Here is a 25,788-nt window from a genome sequence, read left to right as displayed (position 1 = left end):
GCATATTCACAGTTTCTGGATATATGTACGTGCACGGATGTGTTAGGCTGTAATGCTGCCCTGTTTCCTTCAGTGCAGCTAGCCATCCTGATCTAACTGTGCATCTCAGCTATGGTGACTTACGCTGCGTTATGTACATACATGGATGCACTATTCTTACGCACTTGTGTTATGCTGTCATGTTGCCCTGTATCTAGTGCAACTAGCTATCCCAGTCGAACTGTGCATATTCACAGTCTCTGTCGATACGGCGACCTGCGCTGCATTATTGCACATGGATGTGTTCATGCTGCGGTGTTGCCCCGTATCCTTCAGTGCCTATACTGAGCTACTGCGTATAGTTGGCGCTACAGCGACCGATGCTGTTACGTACATGTGCTACGCTATTATGTTGCCCCGTTTCCTTCACTGCAACTGGCTATTCTGTACTAACTCGTATACTCACAGTTCTAGCTACGGCTACGACTGTGTTTGTGTACTTCTGAGGTGCTATGCTATTATGGGGCTATTATCTAACTGCGTATATTCACAGTTGTTGTCGCTACGGCCACTGGCACTGTGTTTATGTACATTCAGTTATGTGTTAAATTGCACTTCTGTACATCGGCTATAGAACATCGGACTATGTTCTACAAGGGAGTGTCAGTTTCCTCGTGACCCCCTTGCTGGCCTATCATCCCCGGTTCACGGACCTGAGAGAGTTATGGGGCCCCCCCCATGACAATCCCCCTCAGTAAGGTCCTGCTTCTACAGGCGATCGGCACGATTGGCACCCCAGCCCCAAGCTGTGGAACCTTCTTGTGTGTCCGCTGTTGGGTCCTTCGTTTGAGCAAGACACTTCACACTAATAAGTGCTGAGAGATCTCCTTGAGAAGGACCTTTCCACCTGTTCTCGCCCCAGCGAAGCACTTGGAGACCTACGCTCATTCTATTGAATGATGTTACATTGTCTCGGACCTAGTGACTGCAGCGTCACTCTCCGTCCGATACCAAACTGCGTTCCGAAGACGCTTACACCGTTCAGAGCACAGATTTATCCTTGCCCGCCTTCTGCTGAAGCTGTCAGCCTCACATGATGCTGATGCTCAGAGTGCTGTTAGCCTTGTAAGGGCTTTGCGGATGTACGTGGACCACCAGGCAGCAGTCTGACTAGCTGTTTGTGTGCTTGGTGGATGGTACTAGGGACTGAGACTTTCTCACTGAATTTGACGCTTTTCATGTGATTTAATGCCTACGGGATATAGGTATGCTGGCTGTCTTCTCAGAACACGTTCGCCAGGGGTTCAAGTTTTATGCACTGCCTATAGCGTCGTGGGTTCGGTGAGTTTTATTAATGTACTCATGAACTGTTTCCACCAGCTGTGCAGTAGTCTGCATTATGCAGAGTTACCATTGCTGCTAACTCTGTGTTATGACTATAATGTTACATAGCTGTTTCCGCATTACACAGTAGTTTTCAATTTCTGTTAACTCTGTGTATGGCTATAAGGTTAGGCAGCTGTCACCGCTATTGCCGTCGACACTGTGTTAACTCTTGTGCTTGAGTGCTTATGGTGTTGTGCTGCCCTCCAGTGCAGCCTTCGCTTCATTGCATTGGATATGCAACTTGGTAGGTCGGAACAGACGTTTCTTGGTCTAGTTTCGCCATCAGTTCGAGTGCTCCTAGCAGCGCTGCTGGCTTAGAACTGTTGTCTCTCGTGGGAGTGTAGCTTGACCCTGTTTAGGGCTTATCTTCACTGCTCTCACGGCGGGATTCTATACAGTTCCCATATACGTCTTTGACGTAATGTTGAAGTGACCGCCTTGAAAGGGAACGTCTCCGGTTACTATCGTAACCTCGGTTCCCTGAGAGGCGGGAACGAGACATTACGTCAGCCGCCGTGCTCGCCGTTTGATCAGCTGTGCTAGCGTTCAGTCTTGATTCTGACGTAATTGTCGCGCCCATGCTATTTATATTGCCCGCGGACCGGTCAGCATTTGCATGTTTCGCGTCAATTGGCCAGCTGTCTCCAGCTGGCGTTAGCCTATAAGATTTCAGTGAAAATGAGGAGGAAGGGAGTTCCCATATACGTCTTTGACGTAATGTCTCGTTCCCGCCTCTCAGGGAACCGAGGTTACGATAGTAACCGGAGACGATTTCCACCCCTAGGAAAAACGAATTATTCAGTAAATTATTGAAAATGTTTGGTTAATGCAGCCTCTGAGTGGGTCGTCCATGTATTTTCTGCATACAGAAAACACAAAATAGCACAAGTAGTATAGAACTGGGCTATTTTGAACATACCCTTTATCTCTTCCCCGTGTTTTCTTATTTTGTATCTTTCTCCTTGCTATAGTCTGGTCATCTATTTAAGCTCTTTGTCCTGTTAGTGCATTAGCAAGTCGACTGCCCCATCCTGCAGGCCTGTGAAGGGCTGTTGTGTAATCCTCAGCTGACTTTAAAGAATACCTTTAACTCCTGCGGTGACTTACTTTTGCACTGTATTAACACAAACTTTTTGCAGAACTGTGTTTGACATGATTCCTCTTTACATAATGTCTCTAGCCCTTTTTACCCTGACCTCCTGTTAGGGTCGATTTGGCTGTGAAGAGCAGTGCTGGTGGGCTCTGGGTTCTGAGCTTTCAAGACAGTCACTGATGATTCTCTGTGGCAGGGAGTTCAGATATGAGGCTGTAGCCACTGTTCTCTTGTTCTGGACTCCACCAGACACACTCACGCACACATTGCTGTGTTTTACCTCAGGGGTTGCTGCCAAAAAGAAAAACTGGGAGAATGAGTAGGAGCTGAAGAGCTGTTTTTGAACAAGGGTGCAGTAGAAGATGAATGAATGAATAAATGAATGAATGAGGCATTTATATAGCCAAATAGGAAGACTGAGATCATGAATTAATCGTGAAGGTTGTGTTAAAAGCATGAGACACTGGCTTGACGAGACATGATAGATTGACAGAAGGCCTGCTCTTTTTTTTCCTTCAGCACACAAAGCAGATGACACGCATGCTTTGTGAAAGTACACACACAGTGTGAAGTCATCCTACCCGGAATATTTCCTGCTGTGTTGTTTTTGTCCAAATGCAGCACTTTTTTTTTTTTTTTTTTTTGAAGATTTATATCTCTAATAGACTAGTCCCATGCTCCATTTGAAGAGTTTTCTGTATTCCTCTTCTTTTTTCTTGTATTGTCTGGACAAAATCAGACAATACAGGAAATTCTGATTACACTATCCGCTTGTTAAGTCGTGACGTAGGGAATACTGTTTTTGGGTTCAAGCATTCATTTGTTTTAATTGAGAATACCATCTCAACAACCATGAGCACTATTTATTCATATCACACTTTTAAGCTAAGCTTTAAAAACATTACAGTGTACACAGTCTCCGAGCTCCTGGCGTCCATTATTTTGCTTTTGGTATCTAATAGCTTTTGGTATCTGATAACCCTGAAACGGTGACACGTGACGTCAGACTTAACAAGCTAACTAGCATGCAATATTATCTCGGACCTGTCAATTAATATGGTAAATCAGAAGTGAATCTTTTTTTAATGAATAATTAATGACACATTTAAAAACATTCAAAATTCAAATACATATCTTCTCATGTGTCATGTGACACTGAAAACCTTGCAGCTCCTTTAGCCTAATTGAAGTTCATATAATTTTGTCCTCTATTGGTGAAATGTCTTTTCACTATTTAAATTTTTATTATTTTTAGCTTTTTGTGCTCATGATGAGAGTTGATTATTAGATTATGTACGTTATTTGTTTTTAGTAGTTTATTACTTGAGCAAAATATAAAAATGGTCCATACTTTTCATAAGTACGTTTTCTCAGTCGCAAGGCCTTCTATGTGCCGTACATGTAGGTGTCTAAATGTAAGTACATGGTTGGTACACGACGGGAAATGTATAACTGTGCCAAAAAAAGTATTGTCCGGACGTCACTGGGAAGGAAATAAAGAGACTGGATCTCTTGGAAGTTTAATTGAATACCCCTGGTCTGTGTGACTGTTCATTGACTGTAAAGCACACATAAGCTGTTCAAATGAGATTACGTGACCTTTCCTTATCCTCTTCTTCAGGTGCTGGGAAGCACCTGTTTATGTGTGTGTACTCGCATCACTCATATTCCCCTGCTCTTGAAAAGAGTGTGTGCATGTGTGTGTTTTTGAAGGACAGTCCATACAGAATCTTTCCAGTTCTGCCGTCCTAACATTCCCGCCATCTCTTCAGGAAGGGTGGAAGTATGCGAGTGCTGATTACTCTTAGAAATGAAGTTTATCTGAGCTTCAGAGTAGCTGATTTGATTCATGCTCATTAATAAAGTTTAGTTTTGAGTTTAAAAGGCTTGACGTGTAGTCTCAATGATTTTCAGTACTTTTATTCAGCAGGTAGGATATTTATTAAATTGATCAAAACTGACAATAAAGTTAAATAAAAATTTATATTATATTATATTATCAAAAAAACCCTGAAAAAAGCATTAAGGTTTCTACAAAAATATTAAGAAGCACAATGGTTACAACATTGATAATAATAAGAAATGTTTCTTGATCAGCAAATAAGCATTAGAATGATTTCTGACAGATCATGTAACACTGAAGAGACTGGAGTAATGGCTGCTGAAAATTCAGCTTTGCCATCACAGGAATAAATTACATTGTTATTTTAATTCTAGTAATATTTCACAATATTACAGTTTTGCTGTATTTTTGGTCAAATAAATGCGGCCTTGCAGAGAATAAAAGACTTGCAACATAAAAAAATCTTTCCGACCCCAAGCTTTTGAACAGTAGTTTACAATGAATTAGGTAGTTGAAACAACTCGGGTATGCAAATATTTAATAAGATCAAGATAAAAAATTTTAATAAGCAACAAATGTGATAAAAGTACATTGTTGCTTTGTTTTGTATTATTTAGATTGTTAAGCGTGATAAATTAAAAGGTGTGGTTAAAATGCTTGTTCTCTTATGCTATTGCTAACATGGTACATTTACATTTGTGTATTTATCAGATGCTTTTATCCAAAGCGACTTACAAAAGAGAAAGGAATATAATGGTTTATCGGTAATATCATGGTTTATTGAAATGCCTTGGAGCACCATGGCACACCATGGGATATGGTAATCATTCCATACTCAACTCTTGTGAAGAATTATGATTTACGGTGTTCACAGCTGAGCTCAATAGGATGAATGTTTTGATGCTCTGTCTGAAAGCAGGCGCATGACTCTCAGCTGAGAGCTGCAGTGGGAATGTTGCCCACTGATTGTGGTGGCATCTGATCCTTTGGCCACACCAATGAATGCTGGGACTGTCTCACAACAGGGTGTGGGCCTAAGAGAGCTTTATACCCCTATTAGATTACAAAGAGTTTCCACACAGGTGAGTATTTTAAGCTTTGAAATCACCTTATTAATTCCAAAGCGAATTCTAAAGAGGAAATGATAAAAATGCGGTTTATAGAGGACAGTTCCCTCCATGTAATATAAAATATTGCACATATTTGTATCATAAAAAAAATTGTTTTCATGATTAACCTTTTATAATACTGTTACACAGGACAGTCTTGTAATACTGTAAATGAACAGTTGATGATCCAGAGAGAGAATGAGAGGCATTTGCGTGAAAGCAGAGAGATTTGCCATTCAAATCAGTCCTGCTGCTAATCTCTGTACCCGGATATGTCTTACAGTCAGACCTCCTGCAGGGGCAGCCCTAAACTCACTCATCCACTTACTACACATAATTATTTCCATATTAGAAATTAGACCAGCACTTCCCCATCTCGCCTGCACAGTGGACCGACCCACACTCTATTGCTCTGTCTGATCTTATTGTAGTTTTGACTAAATGCCCTGGTGAAGAGCTTCACTCTGAGTGCTTCCTCCTTTTTGTGCCTTTTTTTGTGAGGATTTCTCTTTCTTTGTACAAACAAGGGCTTCCAGCAAGAATCTGCTGCCAGGGAACCAACACATCCAATCAGACCTGTGACGTGAAGTGAAGAAACCTAACCTGTACAGACAGTTTAATAAGAAGATACTTTATAAAGACAGTACATTACGCGTTGACATGCAGGATCCATCTTGGAAAACAGTCTCGACTAATCGAGCCACGAACGCCGTGCTACGTTAGATTTCACAAACGTAATTCCTATCGACCAGCTATCCTATCGACGGCGTTCGTGGCTCGATTAGTCGAGACTGTTTTCCAAGATGGATCCTGCATGTAAACGCGTAATGTACTGTCTTTATAAAGTATCTTCTTATTAAACTGTCTGTACACTTACAAAGTTCTCAATGCTTCGGTTTGTATGTAGGGACCCTCATTATGTTACCGTGTTAGTGTGAGGCTATTTTGAGCCTTGTTAGTGGTATTAACTAGCGATTTATTTTTACTTGCTCTGTGCCCCATATACTACTGTTATGAGCTAATCTGTTTTTAAAGATAAAACTCTATACATTCGATTTTCATGAAAACGCATCGCAGGGAACGATCGACTCGGTAACCATGTGTTAATTAAGCCCAGGTTCATTTTTCACTGGATTTGTCCTTTAAGCAGCACAACTGTTTTCAACATTGATATTAATAATAAGAAGAAATGTTTAGAATATTATGATTTCTGAATGATCAGTAATGGCTAATGAAAATTTTGCTTTGCAATTACAGGAATAAATTACATTTTAAAATGTATTAAAATAGAAATCAGTTTTTTAAAAATGTAATAATATTTTGCAATATTATTGTATTTTTTTTATCAAATAAATCCAGCCTTGGCGACGATAAGAGACTTCACTCAAAACCTTTAAAAAAAATCATACCGACCCCAACATTTAGCGTACAGAAGTTGAAAAAGGCTAAATAAACTCTTGAGCAAGTTCGATAACTCGCTGTCTCTCGTATTGTGGCAGGCAGACACATACTGTGCAGTTCTTCACTGTAATCATGCATTACATCACTCAAGTTCTTACTGAAAGACCCCATATAGTGCAGCTGTTTGAGTTTTCTCTTCAGTGTGTTTGGGACACAGATTCCTTCTTTTCTTTATACCTTTATCAGAGCTATAGGAACCAAGAAACTCCAGTGTAATCTTCTCATCCTCCCACACTTTTTCAGTGGCTCTGATTAGCAGGTCATTAGTTACTGGGAGTTGTAATCTGTTTTGGCTAGAGCTGTGTTAACAAGATTTACTCCTAATCGACGTGGCTAAAATTATCAGTTTATGAGAAAACCTGTTTGTGAGAGGTAACATCCCATTTTAGCCTTGTCTCAGTCATTGTTGATCTTGGTTTAGACATTTGGGTTTTGGACACTACAGTTTGTTGTTTTGTTTCAGTGAAGAATTTGAAACAACTAATAGAATTTGGTTAGTGTTTTGAAGTTCCTGAATTCTTTTGTTTATTAGATTAGGTGTTCCTTCTACTCTGTCTTTACAAGTGCTTCTGTCAAAATAAGAGGTGGCAGAGGGCACGGACGCTTGGTGAAATGAACAGAATAATACATGAACATTCCCTTATGTCTGCACAATATCCAGATGTTCACATTCAGATGTTTTTGTCAAAAACGCCACATTTGAACAAAAGTGAATCAATGCTATTTTAAAATGCAAACATCTTTTACATTTGTCAAAAGATTAGGCCGCATGAATTCTAATTTTAATGTAAAAATTGAGGAAAAAGTGTGTGTGAAGCTTGGCTACATTAAGGAAAAGAGAAGGCCAATATCTTCGATTGTGTTCTCACACAATGGGAATATTTTATGTCAGCAAAAGTGAAAATGTATACTCAGCAGAAATGCTAGCATTGCTGCCCTGAAATGCTTCCCAGTTATATAATGCGTGTAGTTTGGATTAAGCAAACACATTGTGGTTTAATTAAGTTATGTCTCATCTCTCGGCAGATTCTGCTGAAAGATTGATGACTCTTGTTGAGGTGTAAACTGTTATCACTCTCTCTCTGTTTGGATTGGTTTTTGTTAATGTGTTTTGCGTGTCGGGGCCTGTCAATGGGGAGGAGGGGGTCAGTCAGCCCTGCTGGTGAAGGATGACCCACTCCATCTGTCTGGGGTCAGGTGGGTGTTTATGGTAATTTGCTCACCCGTTGAGTTAAGGGCATCCGGAGCTATTTCAAATGCCAGCCATGTACCACCATGCAGGAGGAGAACGGCCTAGGTTAAAGGCCTATTCATACCAAATCAAAATTGTCAGCACCTATACAACTACCGCTTAATTTTGGGATCTGTACGATTTTGTTGTTGTTGTTGTTGTTGAAAGTAATATATAGTTTTATTCAGCAAGGATGCATTTATTTGATCAACTGTGACAGTAAAGACTTACAATGTTACAAAAGATTTGTTTCAAATAAATGCTGTTCTTTTGAACTTTCTATTCATCTTGGAAAAAATGTATCATGGATTCCACAAAAAATATTAAGCAGCACAAACTTTTTTTAACATAAATGATGAAAAAAAAATGCACCAAAAAGCACCAAATCAGCATTAGATTGATTCTAAAGGATTTGGTGATCCTTTTTTGAAGGCTTTGTTTTTTGAAGGCGTAGGATTTAGTGTGAACTTGTTGACACTGTCTGGCGTTAAAAAAGAGGATTTATAGAGGAAAAGAGTTCAAACAATTGTGCGATTTAAAATGGTTGGCTAATGGCTATTTGAGCAGTATCTGCACAGACTGTCTGAAAAAATCAGTCTGGTTTGAGATTTTAAAGGTTTTGAATATTTACTGTATTGACTACTTAATTGACTGAATGTGACTTTTAATGGATGCAGAAACTTTGAAACATTCTCAATCACCGAGTGACCGGAGATAGCAAGATAGCAAAAAAAATTAGGAACTGATTATGACTAAAGTAAATCAACTGGAAGGCTGTGAGAAACGCTCTATAAAGATGCAAGTCAGTTACTTTTCCTGTAGCATGTGTATGCATGTGACACAGTGAGAGACGGTTGCTTTTGAGTGGGCTGTTAATGATATGTGATGTGCTGGAGAGGGATGTTAATGGAGGTGTCTAAAAACAGCCCTGCACACTGTATGTTTGCCCTCCAGCTGAAGGAGTGGGAGTGGAGGAGTGGTCAGGGTGACACAGCAGCAGGCAGTTAGAAAATGAAGTGGGGCTGGAGCTGCATTCCTAAAATAACAGTGAGTTCTGGGAGCTGACTGGAAGGAGGAAGTTGCCACATGGTCCCGTTCCTGCTTGGGCCAGTATAAAACAGTCATTTGTTTTGGGACATACACATCACATAGTTTGTTATAATACCATCTGGTATTAGTTATCTTTGCTGAGTTTCAAACTTTAGCAAGCTGCCTATCTAGACAGCGTTTCATAGGCAAGTTTTGAGTTTAGCTGACTCAAAGCATACCTCCATTGCCCAAAAATGCTGTCTAGGAAGGTAGATCAATAGGTTTTGAAACACAGCTCTCTCATAGGTGCCACCTGGCTACATTCAGACACGCTTTTCATTTACATTTTCTGCTCTTATGATGCCTTACTGTTTCCACATATATGTGCACTTTTTTTCTTTATTGGATTGTGATAACTTTCATATTCAAGCAACAGCAATGTCAAATGCTAGTCTTCAGTCAGAAACAGACTTTTTGTAAGCACCTCAGACCCTGCTGACAAAATCACTTCTCCACTGATGAAGCTGTTTTATGGAGCCCATCCAATTCAGTCTTCTCATCACTCTGTCCCACTTTCAGCCCTCGACCTTTCCCTACTGCTCTATCAGAGCCGGCTCAGTTCTGCTTCACTGCCCCTGTTAATAAACACGTCTCGAAAGGACCTCGATTTAGCAGCCTGCATGAAATCTATGGACCGAAAATGGAGGGTAATGTTTTATGATGTGATTGTTTTATAATAAGCAGACTGTATTTGGTTGATTTCCCTCTCTCACTCTTTTTTTCTTTTGGAAATGGGCTGTCAGACTTCTGTGATGACTATGTGAAAGTCCTTTTTGGATATCCGATATTAGTGATTCTAATATACTTGATAAATATCTGGACCATTTTGAACAAATTTCCTCAATATATGAGCTCATTTTGTTTAAGTTTAAGTGTAAGTCTTTAAGAGTTTAAGTGTATGCTAGTGTTCAAAAGCTTCTGGTTGGTAAGATTTTTTGTGTGTCCCTTGTGCTGAACAAATCTGCATTTATTTGATCGAAAATACAGTAATGAAAACGTAAATATTGTAAAATATTATTAGAAAGTCAAATAAAAGTTTTTTTTTTTTTTCTTACAATTTTCAGCAGCCATTACTCCAGTCGTCAGTGTCACATGATCCGTCAGAAATCATTGTAATATGCTGATTTGGTGCTCAAGAAACATTTATTATTGTTATCAATGTTGTAAACAGTTGTGCTGCTTAATATTTTTGTGGAAACCCAAATTAAACTCGCAGAAAAACATAACCATGTTACGAGGTGTTGATTTCGTATGAATTCGTACAATGTGAATCGTACAAAAAACGAATCTGACCTCAAATTCTTTAATGTTGGTGCAGATTATTAGTATTATTATTATATTGTTTTGGTAATTTCTGCTTTGTTATTGGTACCATCCTCCTCACAGCACAAACACATCACAGGCAGCCCATCGCAGGTCTTTCCAAGTCTACAGTCTATTTTTATAAGGAGGTTTTAAAATATTCACAAACTAGTCTGTAGATGCAGCTTGTCGTACCGTTGGCTAAGTGTACGAATCCTAAATGAAGTAGTGTGAGTCTTCTCTATGTATCAGAAAATCCTGGGAATTGTGGTCTTTTTTTTACAATAAGGAAAACTATTCCTGTTAATCAAGAAATGTTCTTATCTGTGAGATAAATGATTATATAGTTATGTTCCACCTCTAGGATGTGTGTGATGTGTCGGAGTATGTATTTTCATGTCTTGACGTGCTGTAAATGGGTAGTGGACTGACTGCATACCCGAGACAGACGCCCATAACATCTGCTCCTGCCTTTAGTGCACCTGGATGGGCTGCTGTCCTACAGTATGATGGGGTACACTCATCTATGCACACTTTCAGCATAGCTCCCATTTAGTTCATGGAAATGAAAAGAGAAGGTACAGATGTTGCTTTGAGCGTTTTGCCACTCCCTCTAACACACCTTTATCAGCCACACCTATGGCTGAGACTCTTCTGTTGACAGTTATTTTACTGTGTTTTACTAGGTTAATTGAGTAAAATTGAGTTTAATTTGTGCTTAGGTGACAGATAAGAAGATGGATGGCACTATCTGGAAAGAGATAGGCAAAGCCCCTTGCTGATCTTTGACCTCTTGCACATTGATGCTAGAGATCTGTGCGTGTGGGTTTCTCAGGGGCCCCTGTGCTTGTATGGAACTGTGCAAATAGTGCTACATATCTAATGACCGCGTCCACAGATGTCCAAGTCTTTAATTTAATCTGCCCCTCCTTTCCATGTCTCTCTAATGGAGTGTTCTCAGATTTACTCTCCATTTCCCCCACACCTTATCACGTTATGTCCATGTGCCAGCTCATTTGATGATGTTTTACCACAGAGCATTCCCTTTAGTTTGCAGTGTTTGACACTTAAGGCTCATATCTGGATCATCTCCCATTCTTTATTTGCAGCTTTCATAATTTCTGAATTTGCAGTGCTGTTGCCTGCACTTGCCCTAATTAATATAACTTTTTACTTGCGGTTGCCAAAAAGTTAGTCTGCCATTTGTCAGTTGTGTGCCAATTTTCCTTATCAAGGAATCATTATGTTGGATTAAAATGGGGAAAAACAGGCCAATGTTAATGGGTGTGATGTAAGGAATGTAAGCTGTTCCTTATTCCCCAGGGCTGTGAGTGGTGTCCCTTATGATGTGAAATTACCAGATGGTCACTTGCCATTTATTTGCTGTGTTCTACAATAGTATTAAATCTTAGTGCCTAACTCTTCCACATAGTTTTGGTCATGGGTGATATACCTCAAATCACGCAGCATGTTTACTTAATAAACAGACATTGACTTTGATTTCCCATAAATCAATGAATCAGTCCGCACTAACAAACGCCAACAAACACCATATTACTAATTGTGGCAGCAGGTTTTACAAGGCACAACTCACATTTTCTAAACATCTGAATAATAGTACTTGAGGACACTGTGCCGTCATCAGTGCTAGACAAACAGGCTAAGAGTGGTTTTGATTTTGAACTGATATTTTTCTGCCAAACTGTGTGGGTTATAGTGCAACAGTTGATGTTCCGGTAGTAAAAATCACATTTTCTCCATGGGGAATTTGTTTTTTATCAATAACTTATAAGATTAAAACGAACATTCTATGAGCTACAAGGTTGTTAATCGAAGCCATCAGCTAAATATTTTCTTTTTATAGAAATAATCATGTTTATAAGCAAATTCCTGGTGGAGAAACTGTATGGTTCTGCAAAAAAATTGAGAATTGAAACAAGCGAATCACTCCAAAATAACCCTGACTCTGGTCACCCATTCCCATGAAACTCTGAAAATGATGCAAGTCAATCCTCCTGTGCTCTCAGCCTACATAAATATTGTGTCTATACATAATCAACATCTTTAAATCAACAATTTTATATCTGCCCATTGATTTAATTGGATTATGTCATTAGCAGTGCCTCATAGAACTAGTTCCATAGTTTTGTACCTTTTTGTTGTTTTTTTGGTCTGTTTTTCAACTACTTTTTTGCTTCAAAATAAAGTTTATAATATTGTGATTCACATTGTAGCTGGTTGGTTTGTTTCCTTTAAAACAAAAATGAATTGGTAAAATACTTCTGGAACCAAGGCAACTGAAAAACTGCGCCGACAGGCACATCTCTTTTCTGTCTACTGTGCTTTAACAAACACCAAACCATTTTAAGACAAGCTAGATCTATGTGGCCTGTCCTGCCTCTGTCTGTTGCGAATGGCTGATTCTGGGGTCTTGATGCGGTACTCTTGTTGCTGGAAGTGTAGACCAGTTCCACATCATTACATTACAGCACTGCAGATCACCTTAAACCACCCTTAAATCAATACAGAGAGTGAGGGGAAAGAACAAAGGCAGTAAAGAGAAGAGGAGGGAGGAGAAGGAAAAGGGTAGTGGTGTTTGTCAGTGGCCAATGAATGAAATCTTTCTCTGGATGCAGAGCTGAGAAGTCTTTTTATTTCTTTCTCTTGTTCTTGTACTTTCATACTCATCAGGCCCTCTGCTGGTCTACACTGATCTCTGTCATCTCCTGCATGCTTGCTTTTTTAACCATTTCCTGTTTGGATTATGTAATGGCTCATACAGTGCTTTTGTGTTTTTACACAGACATTTTTCTATTTTTTCTGAACTGTATAATAAAACTGAAGCAGCTGTTCAATAAGGGGAGGAAGAGTTATATATTATAGTATTTATTCAGTGGATTTTGTGGTCATGTAATCATGCAAGTCATGTCAGTCACTGACAGACAGAGAAAGGAATGTTGAAATGTAAGAGGTGTGTCCCAATTTGGGGGGAATCGCAAATTACTGGAAAGGAAGATAAGGAGGAAAAAGGAAGATGAAACACTTTAACAGAACAATTACTGAAATAAAATTGCTCAAACTGAAATAAAAATAAATTTAAAACATTATACAGTACGCACAGTGGTACTGTTGTAATGCTGACCTGGTTCAGTTACATTATACTGAAGCTTTATTGAGTTTTTAAACAATAGCAGAGAAGTTCAAACCCATTAAAACGCCTTTGAACCAAGAACTGTTTCTGTCTGTATTTGCTCTACACCTGCCAGTTTGAAGTGTTTATTTTAACTTTCACTAGGATCTCTCTCTATCATGAGCAAGAGCTATAGACACTCACCCTTTACTCTGAGAGGCAGGTGATCGACGACCTCCGTGACAAGCACATCTTCAAATCAATGTGTATGTAAGAGTCTTTTTGTGTGTAATTGCTTTAACCCTTCCAAGAGCTTTAGTGGTCTCAACGAGGCATGGATATGGAGTCGAGAAACCAGACAGGTGCAATTAAAAGTAGATGCCTTCCTTAAATGAAAGAGTGGAAGTGAAGTGCATGTGTGTGAGGAGAGATTCAATACACTTAGTATTTTCTCTCAGCTGTCATCCTGCCCATCTCCTCTAGACACAGTTGTTTCATAAAACGCATTGGCAGCATTTTAAGGGTGCCTCTGGATCGACATTCACAGGACTGTTTCGGATGGGTTTCTTCATCAGGGTGTGGACCATCCTGCAATATGGTGTGGTCGGACAGCAGAATGACAGCTGCTGAAGAGAGGAACAGGAGATAGAGAAAGGGGAATTCAGAGGATGGCTGCCATTAGAATCTGCTGAGATGGCTACATGCAGTCTGGAGTGTTGAATGGAGATGAGGTCATGCGTGTCATCCAATCGGAGATTGATTTTTGAGGTTGCTTTTGTGAGGTCGATGTGATCTGTGCCCCACTGTTAATCAAACCTTCATTCTTGCGCATTAGCACCATGCTGTTAATGGTCTAAATGACGCGTGGATGTGTGGGCAAAATAAGCCTATGTGGTCTTTGTTCCCTTTGTTTGTTGTGGTGTAAATTTAATATGTGAATTTCTGTAAACACAGGCATCATTTCAGCTTTAAATCAAAATGAAATCAAAATTGAACCTACAGTATACACTACCATTCAAAAGTTTGTGGTTAGTAAGATTTTTCTGTGTGTGTATAAAAACTAGTACTTTTATTTAGCAATGATGCATTGAATTGATCACAATTTACTGTAAAGACATTTACATTTCAAATAAATTCTGGTCTTTTGAACTTAATATTTTTCCAAGAATATTAGGCTAAACACTGAAGACTGGAGTAATGGCTGCAGAAAATTCAGCTTTGCCATCACCGGCCCATCCCTAATAGGATTCCCAGTTTTCACGATCCAATGGATACAATAAATGAATTCCTACTTTTTCATCTTAAATATCCTGTTTTGCTTGGGAAAAAATATTTTGGATTTTGATTATTTACTTTTTATGTTATGTTCTTGATGTTGATCTTCAATGTCAATAGAATACAGATTTTCTAAAATACCTTTGCAAACTAAAACCTTGCTGCTTTTGCTTAATTTACTAGAGTGAATTACTACAGTTAGCTATGAATAAAATCACTATTTAGGTTTTCAGAGTAAGAAAACTCCACAAAGACGTTTAGTGTTTGTATTGAGTTTTTCTACCATTTAAAACATAAAAGCTGCAGCTTCCCCTCAAAAAGTAGCAAGAAGAAGAATTAATTTAATATTTTAATATTGCCTCATTAACATTTGTTTCCCTTGCTGTTCTTTATGGTGAGTTTGTTGAGCAGGTGTCACCTGTTTGTTTCTGAGCAGACGGCTGTGCAATTGAACTCCGTGGATGACTGTGAACTATGTTGAGATCGCTGGTCTCCATAAATTCCTGTAGACCGCTGGCACTCCAGCTGCCCGCCGAGATTCTGTCACTCATGTCTACTGCTTGTCTTGCTTTATAAATCAGCCTCTTTCTATCTTTATTTCTTCTTCCACCTTGCTTTACCCGTTTCTCAGTTTTTCTGTCATTCTGTCCTCAGATCACCCATTTTAGTGGCATTTCTCGTATTTCTTCTCTTTATAGCTGCTCAGTCTTGACAGCATACAGAAATCCCTCAATCAGGTTGGCTATTGGTGTTTCTCTCCCATCCCCAAATGGCAGGACACATCTACTGATTTGTGGGGGCTTGTCAGGGCCTGTGCCGAGTATTTGGTCTGTGACCCGTCGGTGCTTTGTTCTACCCCCTGCTGTCTGTGGAAATGGGTCAGTGTCTCCAGTGTGTCCCAGGCATGTGAGTGCCAGGCTTTGAATTGGTTATTGCACAGGAAATCACGACTTATGTTACAGAGATCCTAAATAGCACCAGCAGCAGCCCAGACACACAGTTGTATGTGTGATGTGTGTGGAAGCTGTATTTCACAGTTCACTATCAGTGGTTTTCATCACCGGCGGGCAGCTGTTCACATTCCAAAGGACTGTTGTTTATAATCTACATTTGCTCATTCACTAATATACTGTAGAAGTTTATTAATTTGTCTGGATTTGAATTGTTTGTTTGCATGTTGCAGTTTTTCATTTGCATTTGTTTTGTACAAAGCCATAATAATACTAGGCTGGATACTAATTTTCATATTCCTACTAAAGAACAAAACTATCTTCTGCGTTGATGCTCAAATACAAGTAAGCCAGAATGCCATTTCTGGTGCATATTAATACATTATAAAGATGTCCTAATAGAGAACCTCACAAATCAAGCCACTTCACTTTTCAGACTTCATTGCAAAATGTTTACCCACTTAACTGGTAATTGGATACATCTTTATCAGGTTTTTCCTGGGTCAGTAATGATATTTGGTGGTGGCAAACAAACACGGTCATCCACACACATTGCACACAAGTACACACTGTACAAAGTACCCTACTTGTGTGAACTGCAAGCCAGTACTGACAATAAATGCAAATTATATTTGGTTATGTTAAATGTTGGTTACAATGAAAGGATTCGCTAACATGCAGAACTAAAGAACAAAAACTTTTGAGTGGATTCTGACATCTGATTGGCCATTGTGTTCATGCGCTTAACAGATATCTCTTGATTTGGCTAAAAAGCTGCAAAAACATGTTGTAAATAGAAATCTTTTATGCTCTTCACTGAGTTCTTACATAAACACTCACAGGAGCGTTTTAAAGCAGCCGGATATCAGTTGGTACCAGAACGGTAGAATATACTTAAGATTTGAAGTACACTACAAGTGCACATTCAGAACAAATGCACTTCTTTTTCGTAAGGGATGCCATCTTGGATGCCTATTGATTCAATGTTCCATAATTTGGGATGCACCGTCTAATCTATAGGATGGATGGTATGTGTACATTTAGTAGGGTTTTTTTACCTTATTTTCGCACTTATAAACTCATTGGCCTTTTTAACTGTAGAGCATAAGACCATACCGTGTGTGTGTCTGTGTGTTTTTTCATATGCACCCTGTTATAGACTGGGCTGGGGCTGCTTGCATCAGTGCAGGACAGGTAAGCAAAATAAATCCTGATTTGGGTAGTTAGTGGACAACAAGGGGTTTCAATTCCCATGTGAGCAGCCAAGCAAACCTGCCACTTCTGAATCAGCATGATCTGACCTGCAGAAATGCTTACTTCAAAATGTACTTCTACATGGACTCATTCCACACTGGATTTTGTGGTTTGCATGCTACATTCCCTCCAGCCCGGTGAGCGTGACCTATACGTTTGTTTATGAAATATCAGTTCATCTGGATTGAAGACAGTAAGAATGCATACTCTCATGCAGGGCCCCTAATCCACAGCAATCTGCTCTGGGTGGGATTTGAGAAAAGACTTGGCTGTTTGCTCAAAAGAGATTTCGCAAAATGCCTCTGAACAGACGCCCACCCTGACAGCAGGTAGCCCGCTTAAAAAAGTGCTCATTCTGCCATGTCTAGAAGTGTTTTTATCATGCCAAGTTCTTTCCCTGAGATTATTTTCATCTCTTGTTATGGAAGTATTTTTTTTTTTAGTGAAGCTTGATAAGACAATCATAGAGATTTGGGGTGGTCTTCACCTAGAATACCTTAGCAACCTTATAGCAACACCCTGGCAGTCACAGAAAACAGCCTTGCATCATGGCAGTGAATATTTGTAGGTCAGCATCACTCATTTTTATGCAGAAAATGTATCAGTCTAGTTTTCCATACATATATTTTAAATTATCAGATTATTTTCTCTATTCTCTCTCATTCCTGTTTTTCTGTCTTAATCAGTCAGATCTTATCGGCTTCATCACTACACTGTGCATGACCTACATTTAGGTGTGGCTGCATATGTCTCTCTCTCTCTCTCTCTCTCTCTCTCTCTCTCTCTCTCTATCTCAGTTTTTCTCCAGCTTTCACCCCATCCCCCTCTCTTCTCTTACTGGCCATGAGAGACCTCTGCTTTTCCTGTCAATAAATTCATGTCTCATGATGCCTCTTCGCCAGTGAGGTTTTATCATCCTTGGCTGTCTATTTTCAATTATTTTTGCTTCCATCTTCTACTCTGTTCATTTTTGTCTTCTTGTATGAGAGAATTTGGAGCAGACATCATTGGGTTTTTTTTTAAGGAACACTTCTTTGTCTTTGAGGACATCTTGAGTATGTGTCTATGCATATTTAATGTATATGACACACTCACTGTCCATGTCTCGTGTGTCTCTGAAAGGGATGTTCTAGTTAAGGTGTATATGTTGAGGATGATTGTGTTTTCATGTTGGACATTTGTGTATAGAATTAAAACCAAGCCTATTGCTCTGGGTGTGTGCATGTCTTTAAGATCAAAATCACTGTCACTTGAATCTGGCACCATACTATCAGACTGCCCTTGATCCACCTTTGTGATGGTCTTGAACGTGTGTTAACCTGTTCTTACAAATGTTGACGCATCAAATGTACCTTTGTATGAATTGTAGTGAAATGTGTGTGTCAGCAATAGGGGTGTAATGGTTCTCGGTAAAAAAAATCAAACCATTCTCCACCCACAATTCGGCACGCACTTGCACCACGGTTTATGTCAAATCTGGCGACGCATGCGCATCTGTAAATGGGTTGTTAAAAATAACAATGCGTAAAACAGACAGACTGAGTTAGGCTAATGTATGTTTCTGTTGATGGATACGGCTGGATACATTCTGGCTTCCCCTAAACTTTGTTCGATGCGAGTGCCGTATGCTCTAATATGACCAGTCATTTACGCCATTATCATCTTCCAGGTGCGAGCGCAGGTGAGACCTGAACAGCATTTGTTGCTATCTGTGTTTAAACTAAACTCATTTAAGCCTTTCCAATTTAAACATTCAAGCGCAAGAAGACGAGAAAGAGAAATCGCACATGCACGCACTGTGAGAAGATTTGTGTGTGCGCGCACACGGAAAGCCAGTGGGGAACTATTGAGTTCTCTTTCAAGTCTTGCACCTGAAAGGACGAATTCACACAAAAATGATGTCAATATGGCCGTCTTGGCAAGTATCCTAGCAAACATAGTAGGTTCTGTCTTAAGTGAACGTAAACAGTTGAGAAAGAAATGCATGTGTACACCACTAGTGTGCAGAGCTGCATCTTTTGCTGGGGGAAGGGAGTGTTCCTCCACATTAGCTCTGGTGCAATGTGGGACTTTCATTCCAGCTGTAGCAGAGAATATCAAAGGATATTAAAGTGTATCACACCATTACTCTTTCCCATGAGGTCTGACACCCTTGACATACTGACGTCTCTATGTACCAAGCAGAAAAAATCCCTGATGGGTTCAGTGATGCAGACAGGCTTGCCATAATGGTTTGATAGATTTTCTCCATCTGAATTTTTAATTTTAGGTTGGTCAGCATCTAGACAACATCTTTGCAACACTCAGTTTAACAAACAATACTTCCATCTTGTGTGGAGGCTGTGGCTTTTTTTCCAGACAAATGAGAGGCTGTTAGTTGGCTTTTGCAAGAGTTCAAGCATGTTTGCATGTGTCTGTATGTGTGTGTGTGTGTGTGTCCCTGTACAACCTTTAGCACTCTTCGCTGTATGTTTTTGTTGTCATTTGTAATTTAATGGAGTAATATTCTTTCGATTCACTTCTCTAACATCTTTCTTTTTCTGTCTTTCTTTCATGTTGATGCTGTGCTGTTAATGCTGTGCCTCTAAATCAGGTAAGACAGATCTCTGATCCTACACAACACGTGCACTCACGGTTACGCCCTAAATGGTTTTGTGGGGAAAGCAATTTCACTGAATTGGTGGTTGGTTTGTGTTTCTGTTGTTTATAATTATGTTTGACCAATCCATTAGATCCACTTCGGTAACTCACCCATTAGACAAAAATAAAATTGGACAAAAACAAAAATGATGCTTTGCAATCTGACACATCTGTCAGTAAATGTAACATAGCAGCTTTAGGTCTTGATGTAGAGATTTTTTATGATTGATTGTTTTTTTTGTAAACAAAAAATGTAAATAATGAAAAATTTAAATAGATCGTTCACAATAAGATCTAGCCTATAACTTGCATTTACAAAACAGACACATCCCATGTGTCATGACAAACCCTAAATAGAAAAACTCTAGTTCAATACAGTGTAAATGTAATTCCACTTTATCTTTATTTATATTTGCCCATCTCTCTATTTCACTCATCCATGGGCTGTTTAATTGCATCCATGCTCTCTTTGATTACCGTATATGATGAATAATGTTTTTCTCAGTCCTTTTAGCTAATCACTGCTAACTGCTTTCAGTCATTTAAATACTACATGAGATTTTAATTCTCACGGGCATTAGTGACTTCTGGGTGTTCTTGTGTAAGAGTGCTTTTTAAAACCACATGAATTGTAAGAATGTTAAGATGTTTTGGCTGTGGTTTTTTTTTTTTTTTACTTTTTACAATATGTTTTGGCTGGAAAATCTCTGTTATGTTTTCGTCAAAAGTTCACTGATTATAATGCAAACTCCACATGTTTTTTTGTTTTTTTTGTAGATTATGCCTCAAGTAAAAGTAGTGTTGTTGTTTTGGAGTGAGATATTGAATCTTTTAAACTATTGAACTCTAGACAGAAGGTGTAAGTAAGGGCTGTTAGATCTTTCACTACCTTATTTACCTTCCTCCAAGATAAAAAGTAACTAAAGAGAGAGACTGCAATCAGTTGTTAGATCAGTTTGGTAGAGGAAGAATGAAAGGAAAATATTTCAAAGTATATTTCAACTTTAAATGTAATTTTATTTTTTTACATTCTTGAATTAAATCACTTTGTGGGTCCTAGATATACTCTCTCATATATTGATAGGAGCCAGAGAACATAATGACTATCATGAGATAGCGATAGGATTTGTTTGTTCAAGCTGAACACACAGCCCAGTATATTGATGCAAAAATTTCCTTTGCGATTTATACACACGAAGCCTGAGTCACACAGGGAGTGCAACACATGCTCGAGCACTGGCAGTGACATCACCTGTCTTGTGTTCAAAGTGCAGTTCCTCTATCCGGCTCTAAAACACGCCACGCTCTCAGAGCTACCAGACAGCCGGCTGGTACACACACACAGGGACTTGAGTGGAAACTACAGCGATTTATAAGACATTCAAAAGAAAGGAACAGGAAGTGAGCGACTGGATTTCCCTGCTGGCTATGGATTGGTGACTTGCTGGATTCCATGGAGCCTTTAGATTTTCACAATGGCCTCTCCCGCTTCTTTGCCTTTTAAGCAAACTTGGAACAACCTCTGTTCCTTTCAGTTTCTAACCTTCCATTTCTACCCATAGAGTCCCTCTATTTTTAGTTTCTTCAGTTCTGTTTTCTACTTTATTGCTGTGGCGAAATGAGCGCCGCAGCATCATACCGACAGTACCTTCAGGAACTCGAGGAAAAGAGAGGTTGGTTTCATTCAGTATGTTTTGTTGCTGATTGGTCGTTTGCCTTGTATAAAATATTCCACATAGTTTATACTCTCAGCCTGCATGTGTTGCAGTTGTTTGTAAAGCTGAAATGCCATGTTTCTGTGACTGACCCCATGAGCATGGTAAGAGCTAAATTGATGGTAAACTGCAGGCAAGATTCAAATGAAGAGGTCGGCTGTTGTGCATTAGCTTGTTAACTCTGTAGTGTCTACAGTGTCTGCATGCGGATACTAAGAGTGGACATTAGTCCTTTGCTAAAGGGAGATTTTTGCTCCTAGACTAGCTGGTCGCAGTCGGTTGGAAGCAAATGCACCAATATGTGAATCAAGGCTGTGAGATCAAAGTAAAGTCACCTGTTCACCTTCCCTTAGGCACTCCAAAATATTCAAATACGTTGCTATGGTAGCTTTAAGTCAGTCACTAGTTATTAGTGATTAACTGTTTATTGAGCCATCACGTTTGAGGATGGTGTGATAATTGACGCTTTGCTCATGTCAGTGGTTGGTGTCGTCCGTCAGATAATACTGCCCACAATAATGGCTTAGTGGCTGAGTTTATTACGTGTATGTGTGTGTGTGTTTTGAACAGGGAGGGTGTATTCCCCGGCAGCTGTGCTGAATGGTCATAATTTGTTTAAAGGGAGTAGTTCATCTTCAGACTTTCTCTTTCTTGCTGTGATCACTTGACAGCCATATGACTTCTTATTCATTCTGTTTAAACCTTCAAATGACACCTGGCATCTTGAACATACCCTTCTAGTTTTTTTGCAGATGTCGCCAAAGAGTTACCTTAAATTTTTTTATATTGTTAATTGAAGATGGTGCGGTATTTATTTCCTTTGTAATTCAATCCCAGATCATGGGGCCGACATTTGCACAGGCTTTTAGTGGATGGAATCAACCGCAAGTGTGTTGACCATATGGAGCAACACGGGTGGGTGGGGAGGGTATTATGGACCCTAGTAATATACCTAGACAGTAACACTATTGTCTAAGGCTTGCCTAAGCCAGACCAATCCCAAAATAATGTCGAGAAAGGTTATTAAATATAACTTAAATTGCCAAAACAAGTTTGATCAGGTTAAGCTTAGGAGACTATGTTTTTAGGATACTACTGCCTAGTTAAAGTCATATAAGGTCATTAAAGATAGTGACTCTGTCTTTTGAATGATATTCAGTAGAGATGCACCGATTACAATTTTCTGGGCCGATTCCGATTTCCGATTTTTCATTAAGTTTGACCTGCCGATACCGATTTTAGCCGATTCCGATTTCATTTTTTCTAACCACTTTACAGCACACACAAATATTTATTTTATATCTTTTCTGTAATAGAACATTTTACAATTTGCATAGTTCACACACATCTAAAGTGCAGTGTTATGGAAGAACCATTTCCTTTTCACATTCAATTTTTTTATATATGTATTTAACAAACTAAACGTCTGTATGAAAACAGGGAATGGCAATAAAATAATATATAAATAAAAAATAAAATAATATAGCCTTGCAGTATAAAGATATGTCTCAAAGCACACACACACAGGCCTATTGCAATCACTTGTACAAACTGAATAATAAAACAAGTTTAAATGGGTACATTTTCTATAAATATTAGTCTTCGTTTTCTTTTCTGACATAGCCTACTCTAGTTCTTGTTAAAACACGCAAAGTCTGTGCATTTTGGGCACTTTTTTGGTGAAACCCTATTTAGGCTATTTTGTCCATCAAAAGTGTGCTTTTCCTTTAATTGAGCGTGAGCAGTGCAGCAAATGGACTCGGCGCCGAAACGCGCTTCACTGCTCGTGACGCTCCTGCTTGACGCTCACGCGCTGCTCCTGCTACCGTTGTGAATGCACTCATTGATTAACATGCACGCCGGAAAAAAAATACGCGCTTGCGGTCTGAACGGACGTAATTCACGAGGTTTTCTACATGTGTGTACCGTGTGCACGTGTGATGCGGATGTTGCGCGATGTTAATCATGCGGCGCCCGAGTGCATTTGACCGGCATAAAATCGGCATTTGTCAGACTGACCGGCCGGTCGCCGGTCACGGCCGATCATGTGAAAATCAGCCAATTCCGGTCACCAGCCGATCAATCGGTGCATCTCTAATATTCAGTGTGTGTCTATACACTTTTTCACTATAAGGAACCTTTTGTGCAATGGAGAGGTTCCATGGATGTTAAATGTTCTTTATGGAACCAGAGATGCCTATAAATAACCTTTATTTTTAGAGTGTAGTAGAATTAAGGTATAGATGTGGGTTGTTGTTTTCGCTGGATGATGTTACAGGTTTGAGCACCTGGACAGTGTTTGAAGACAGATGGTAGATGAATGAGTTAGGGTGTAAGTGTAGTTTAGAACAGCAGGTATGTGCGTCTGGTAGTACTTGTCTCTTGAAATCTGGTCACTGAGGCTTGACTTGCTGTGCCGTCTCCCCCCAGAACTATAATCCACCTAACCCTGATTAGGCTCAATACCCCTCAACACTGGCTCAGACTCTGCAAGCTCACCACCAAGCCACAGACAGTCCATCCTCTAACACACTTGCACACATTTCTCACTGAGGTCTTTACTGTTGTGCCCTTTAGGCTCCTTAAAAACAGATTGCATTCTTCAACTGAGATTCAGGCAGTACACTAGTGTCCATATTCAGCATTTATTCATCAAAATACATGACCCACCTCTTGTATGCATGTATACAGTCAGACAGCTGGCAGAGAACAATAGCTTTGCACCATCCAACTCCCCATCTGTGCCAACATACGATTTATTACATACTGCAAAGCTTTGTAAAGCTGTCCCATAAATGTCAACGTGAGCCTTAGGCGCTCACAAATTTCAGACATGATGTTTGAAGAATTGGAATGTGTAAGATCTGTTTTGAGGATGTAAAAGGTCAGTTTGAAATGAGGATGCAGAGAATTGGAATTTGGGATTTTTTTTTTCCTTTCTATTAATTTATTCAGAAATGCATTTAAAAATGCATGTCAGGTGATGCAACTGTCATGTGAATAAATAGGAAAAAATATATAATTCATCAAGACGTAGATTCGATTTTTTTCCCCCTTTTCCTTTCTTTTTAAAGATTTTTAGCATTTTTTTTTTTTTATCTAGATATTTTTCTTTATCATGGACACTGTTATTTCCAAAACGGCAACTCTTCCTGTCTCTTTATAATTCTCATTTGTCAGTACTTGTATCAGAGTGAGTTCAAAGTTAAATTTTTTTAAACTTTTGGTTGCATGACCGAGCATCACTTTCACCTTCCTTTGGTCAGAACATTCAAATTGCGAAATGGAATTTCAGGGAATAATTTCCTGTTTCTGTTTGACTGGTAGGGTTTTTTCTGTGCCTGATGCTGACATCTATATTTGGAAACAAACTGTGCACTCTGTCCTGACTCCTGCCTAGTGAGCAGGTTATTGACTAATGGAAATCATTTCAAAATAGCAAACATTGGTTGATGCATTAGATAACCATCTATGTGAGCCAACCTGTAACGTTGGTAATTCGGTTACTACTTGACCTTATATAACATCCTGCTACAGCCCCCTCAGTATTCAGTATTTCTATTGTCTCGTGTAAGTCTGTCACGCATGTGGAATCTACAGAAGTGCTGGCTGTAATTGCAGGCTTCTGACTGTTTCAAGTAAACCCCTTTGGCCACGAGTGCTCTGGTGTTACTGATCAGCAAACTCTTAGCCCTGATGGGTTTCCTACCCTTGATTTATATCACATACCATAACAAGCCTCTGATCTGCCACCAGACCTCACAGCCAACCAAATGTACTCACACGACCTCCTTGCCATTGTCACTGGCTCTGTGCCAGAGTGCCTGGCCTGGATCATGTTAGTTACATTAAGAGTTGTAAAATAGCAGGTAATTTGATTTAACGGATACACCACTGGTGGCTGAGGGATGATTTCCTGGTCATCTCTCACTGGCTAATTCTACTGTGTTACAGTTCAGGTTTTTCCCTTTTTCTGTTTTGTTTTGCCCATAGAGCAAAGTTCAGACTAGTTTGTTTGCTTGTGAGTGCATGCTTGTGTAATTATGTTTGTGTCCGTGTAGATTATTATATATTATATAGATTACAGATTATATAGTTGGATTATTTATTTGCTTAATTGATATATTCATATACAAATATATAAGTACTCTGCATTGCGGTTACAATTGTTACAACAAATAACAAGTGTCAGTTATGTAAAACATAAAACCTAGATTAAATTTAAATAAAAAAACAAAACAAATTTTGTTTCGATCCAAAAGATTGTGCCCCCTTTTTCATTTGGCATTCATCAGCATGCTCCAGTTTGAAGTTTGACAATTTCAGTAACA

General features: G+C 39.3%; 1 protein-coding gene across 13 annotated transcripts in view; it reads left to right on the top strand.

Annotated features, from left to right (window-relative positions):
- Positions 1 to 25,788, top strand: part of macf1a (microtubule actin crosslinking factor 1a) — a 171,386-nt gene that overhangs the window by 21,982 nt on the left and 123,616 nt on the right. The window contains exon 1 of one of the 13 annotated variants that reach the window (XM_084130474.1): positions 21,053 to 21,415. The exons of 11 other annotated variants lie outside the window; for them this stretch is intronic. In XM_084130474.1, the coding sequence (XP_083986600.1) occupies positions 21,361 to 21,415 (55 nt within the window). In that variant the 5' untranslated portion in view covers positions 21,053 to 21,360. Of the gene's footprint in view, positions 1 to 21,052; positions 21,416 to 25,788 lie in introns of those variants that run through there. One more of the 13 variants, XM_084130469.1, reaches the window with a different exon arrangement.

This window comes from Abramis brama, assembly GCF_963993115.1.
Source record: "Abramis brama genome assembly, chromosome: 12".
NCBI lineage: Eukaryota > Metazoa > Chordata > Actinopteri > Cypriniformes > Leuciscidae > Abramis > Abramis brama.
The sequence above is the reverse complement of the archived record's forward strand: the minus strand, read 5'-3'. Positions and strand labels throughout refer to the sequence as shown.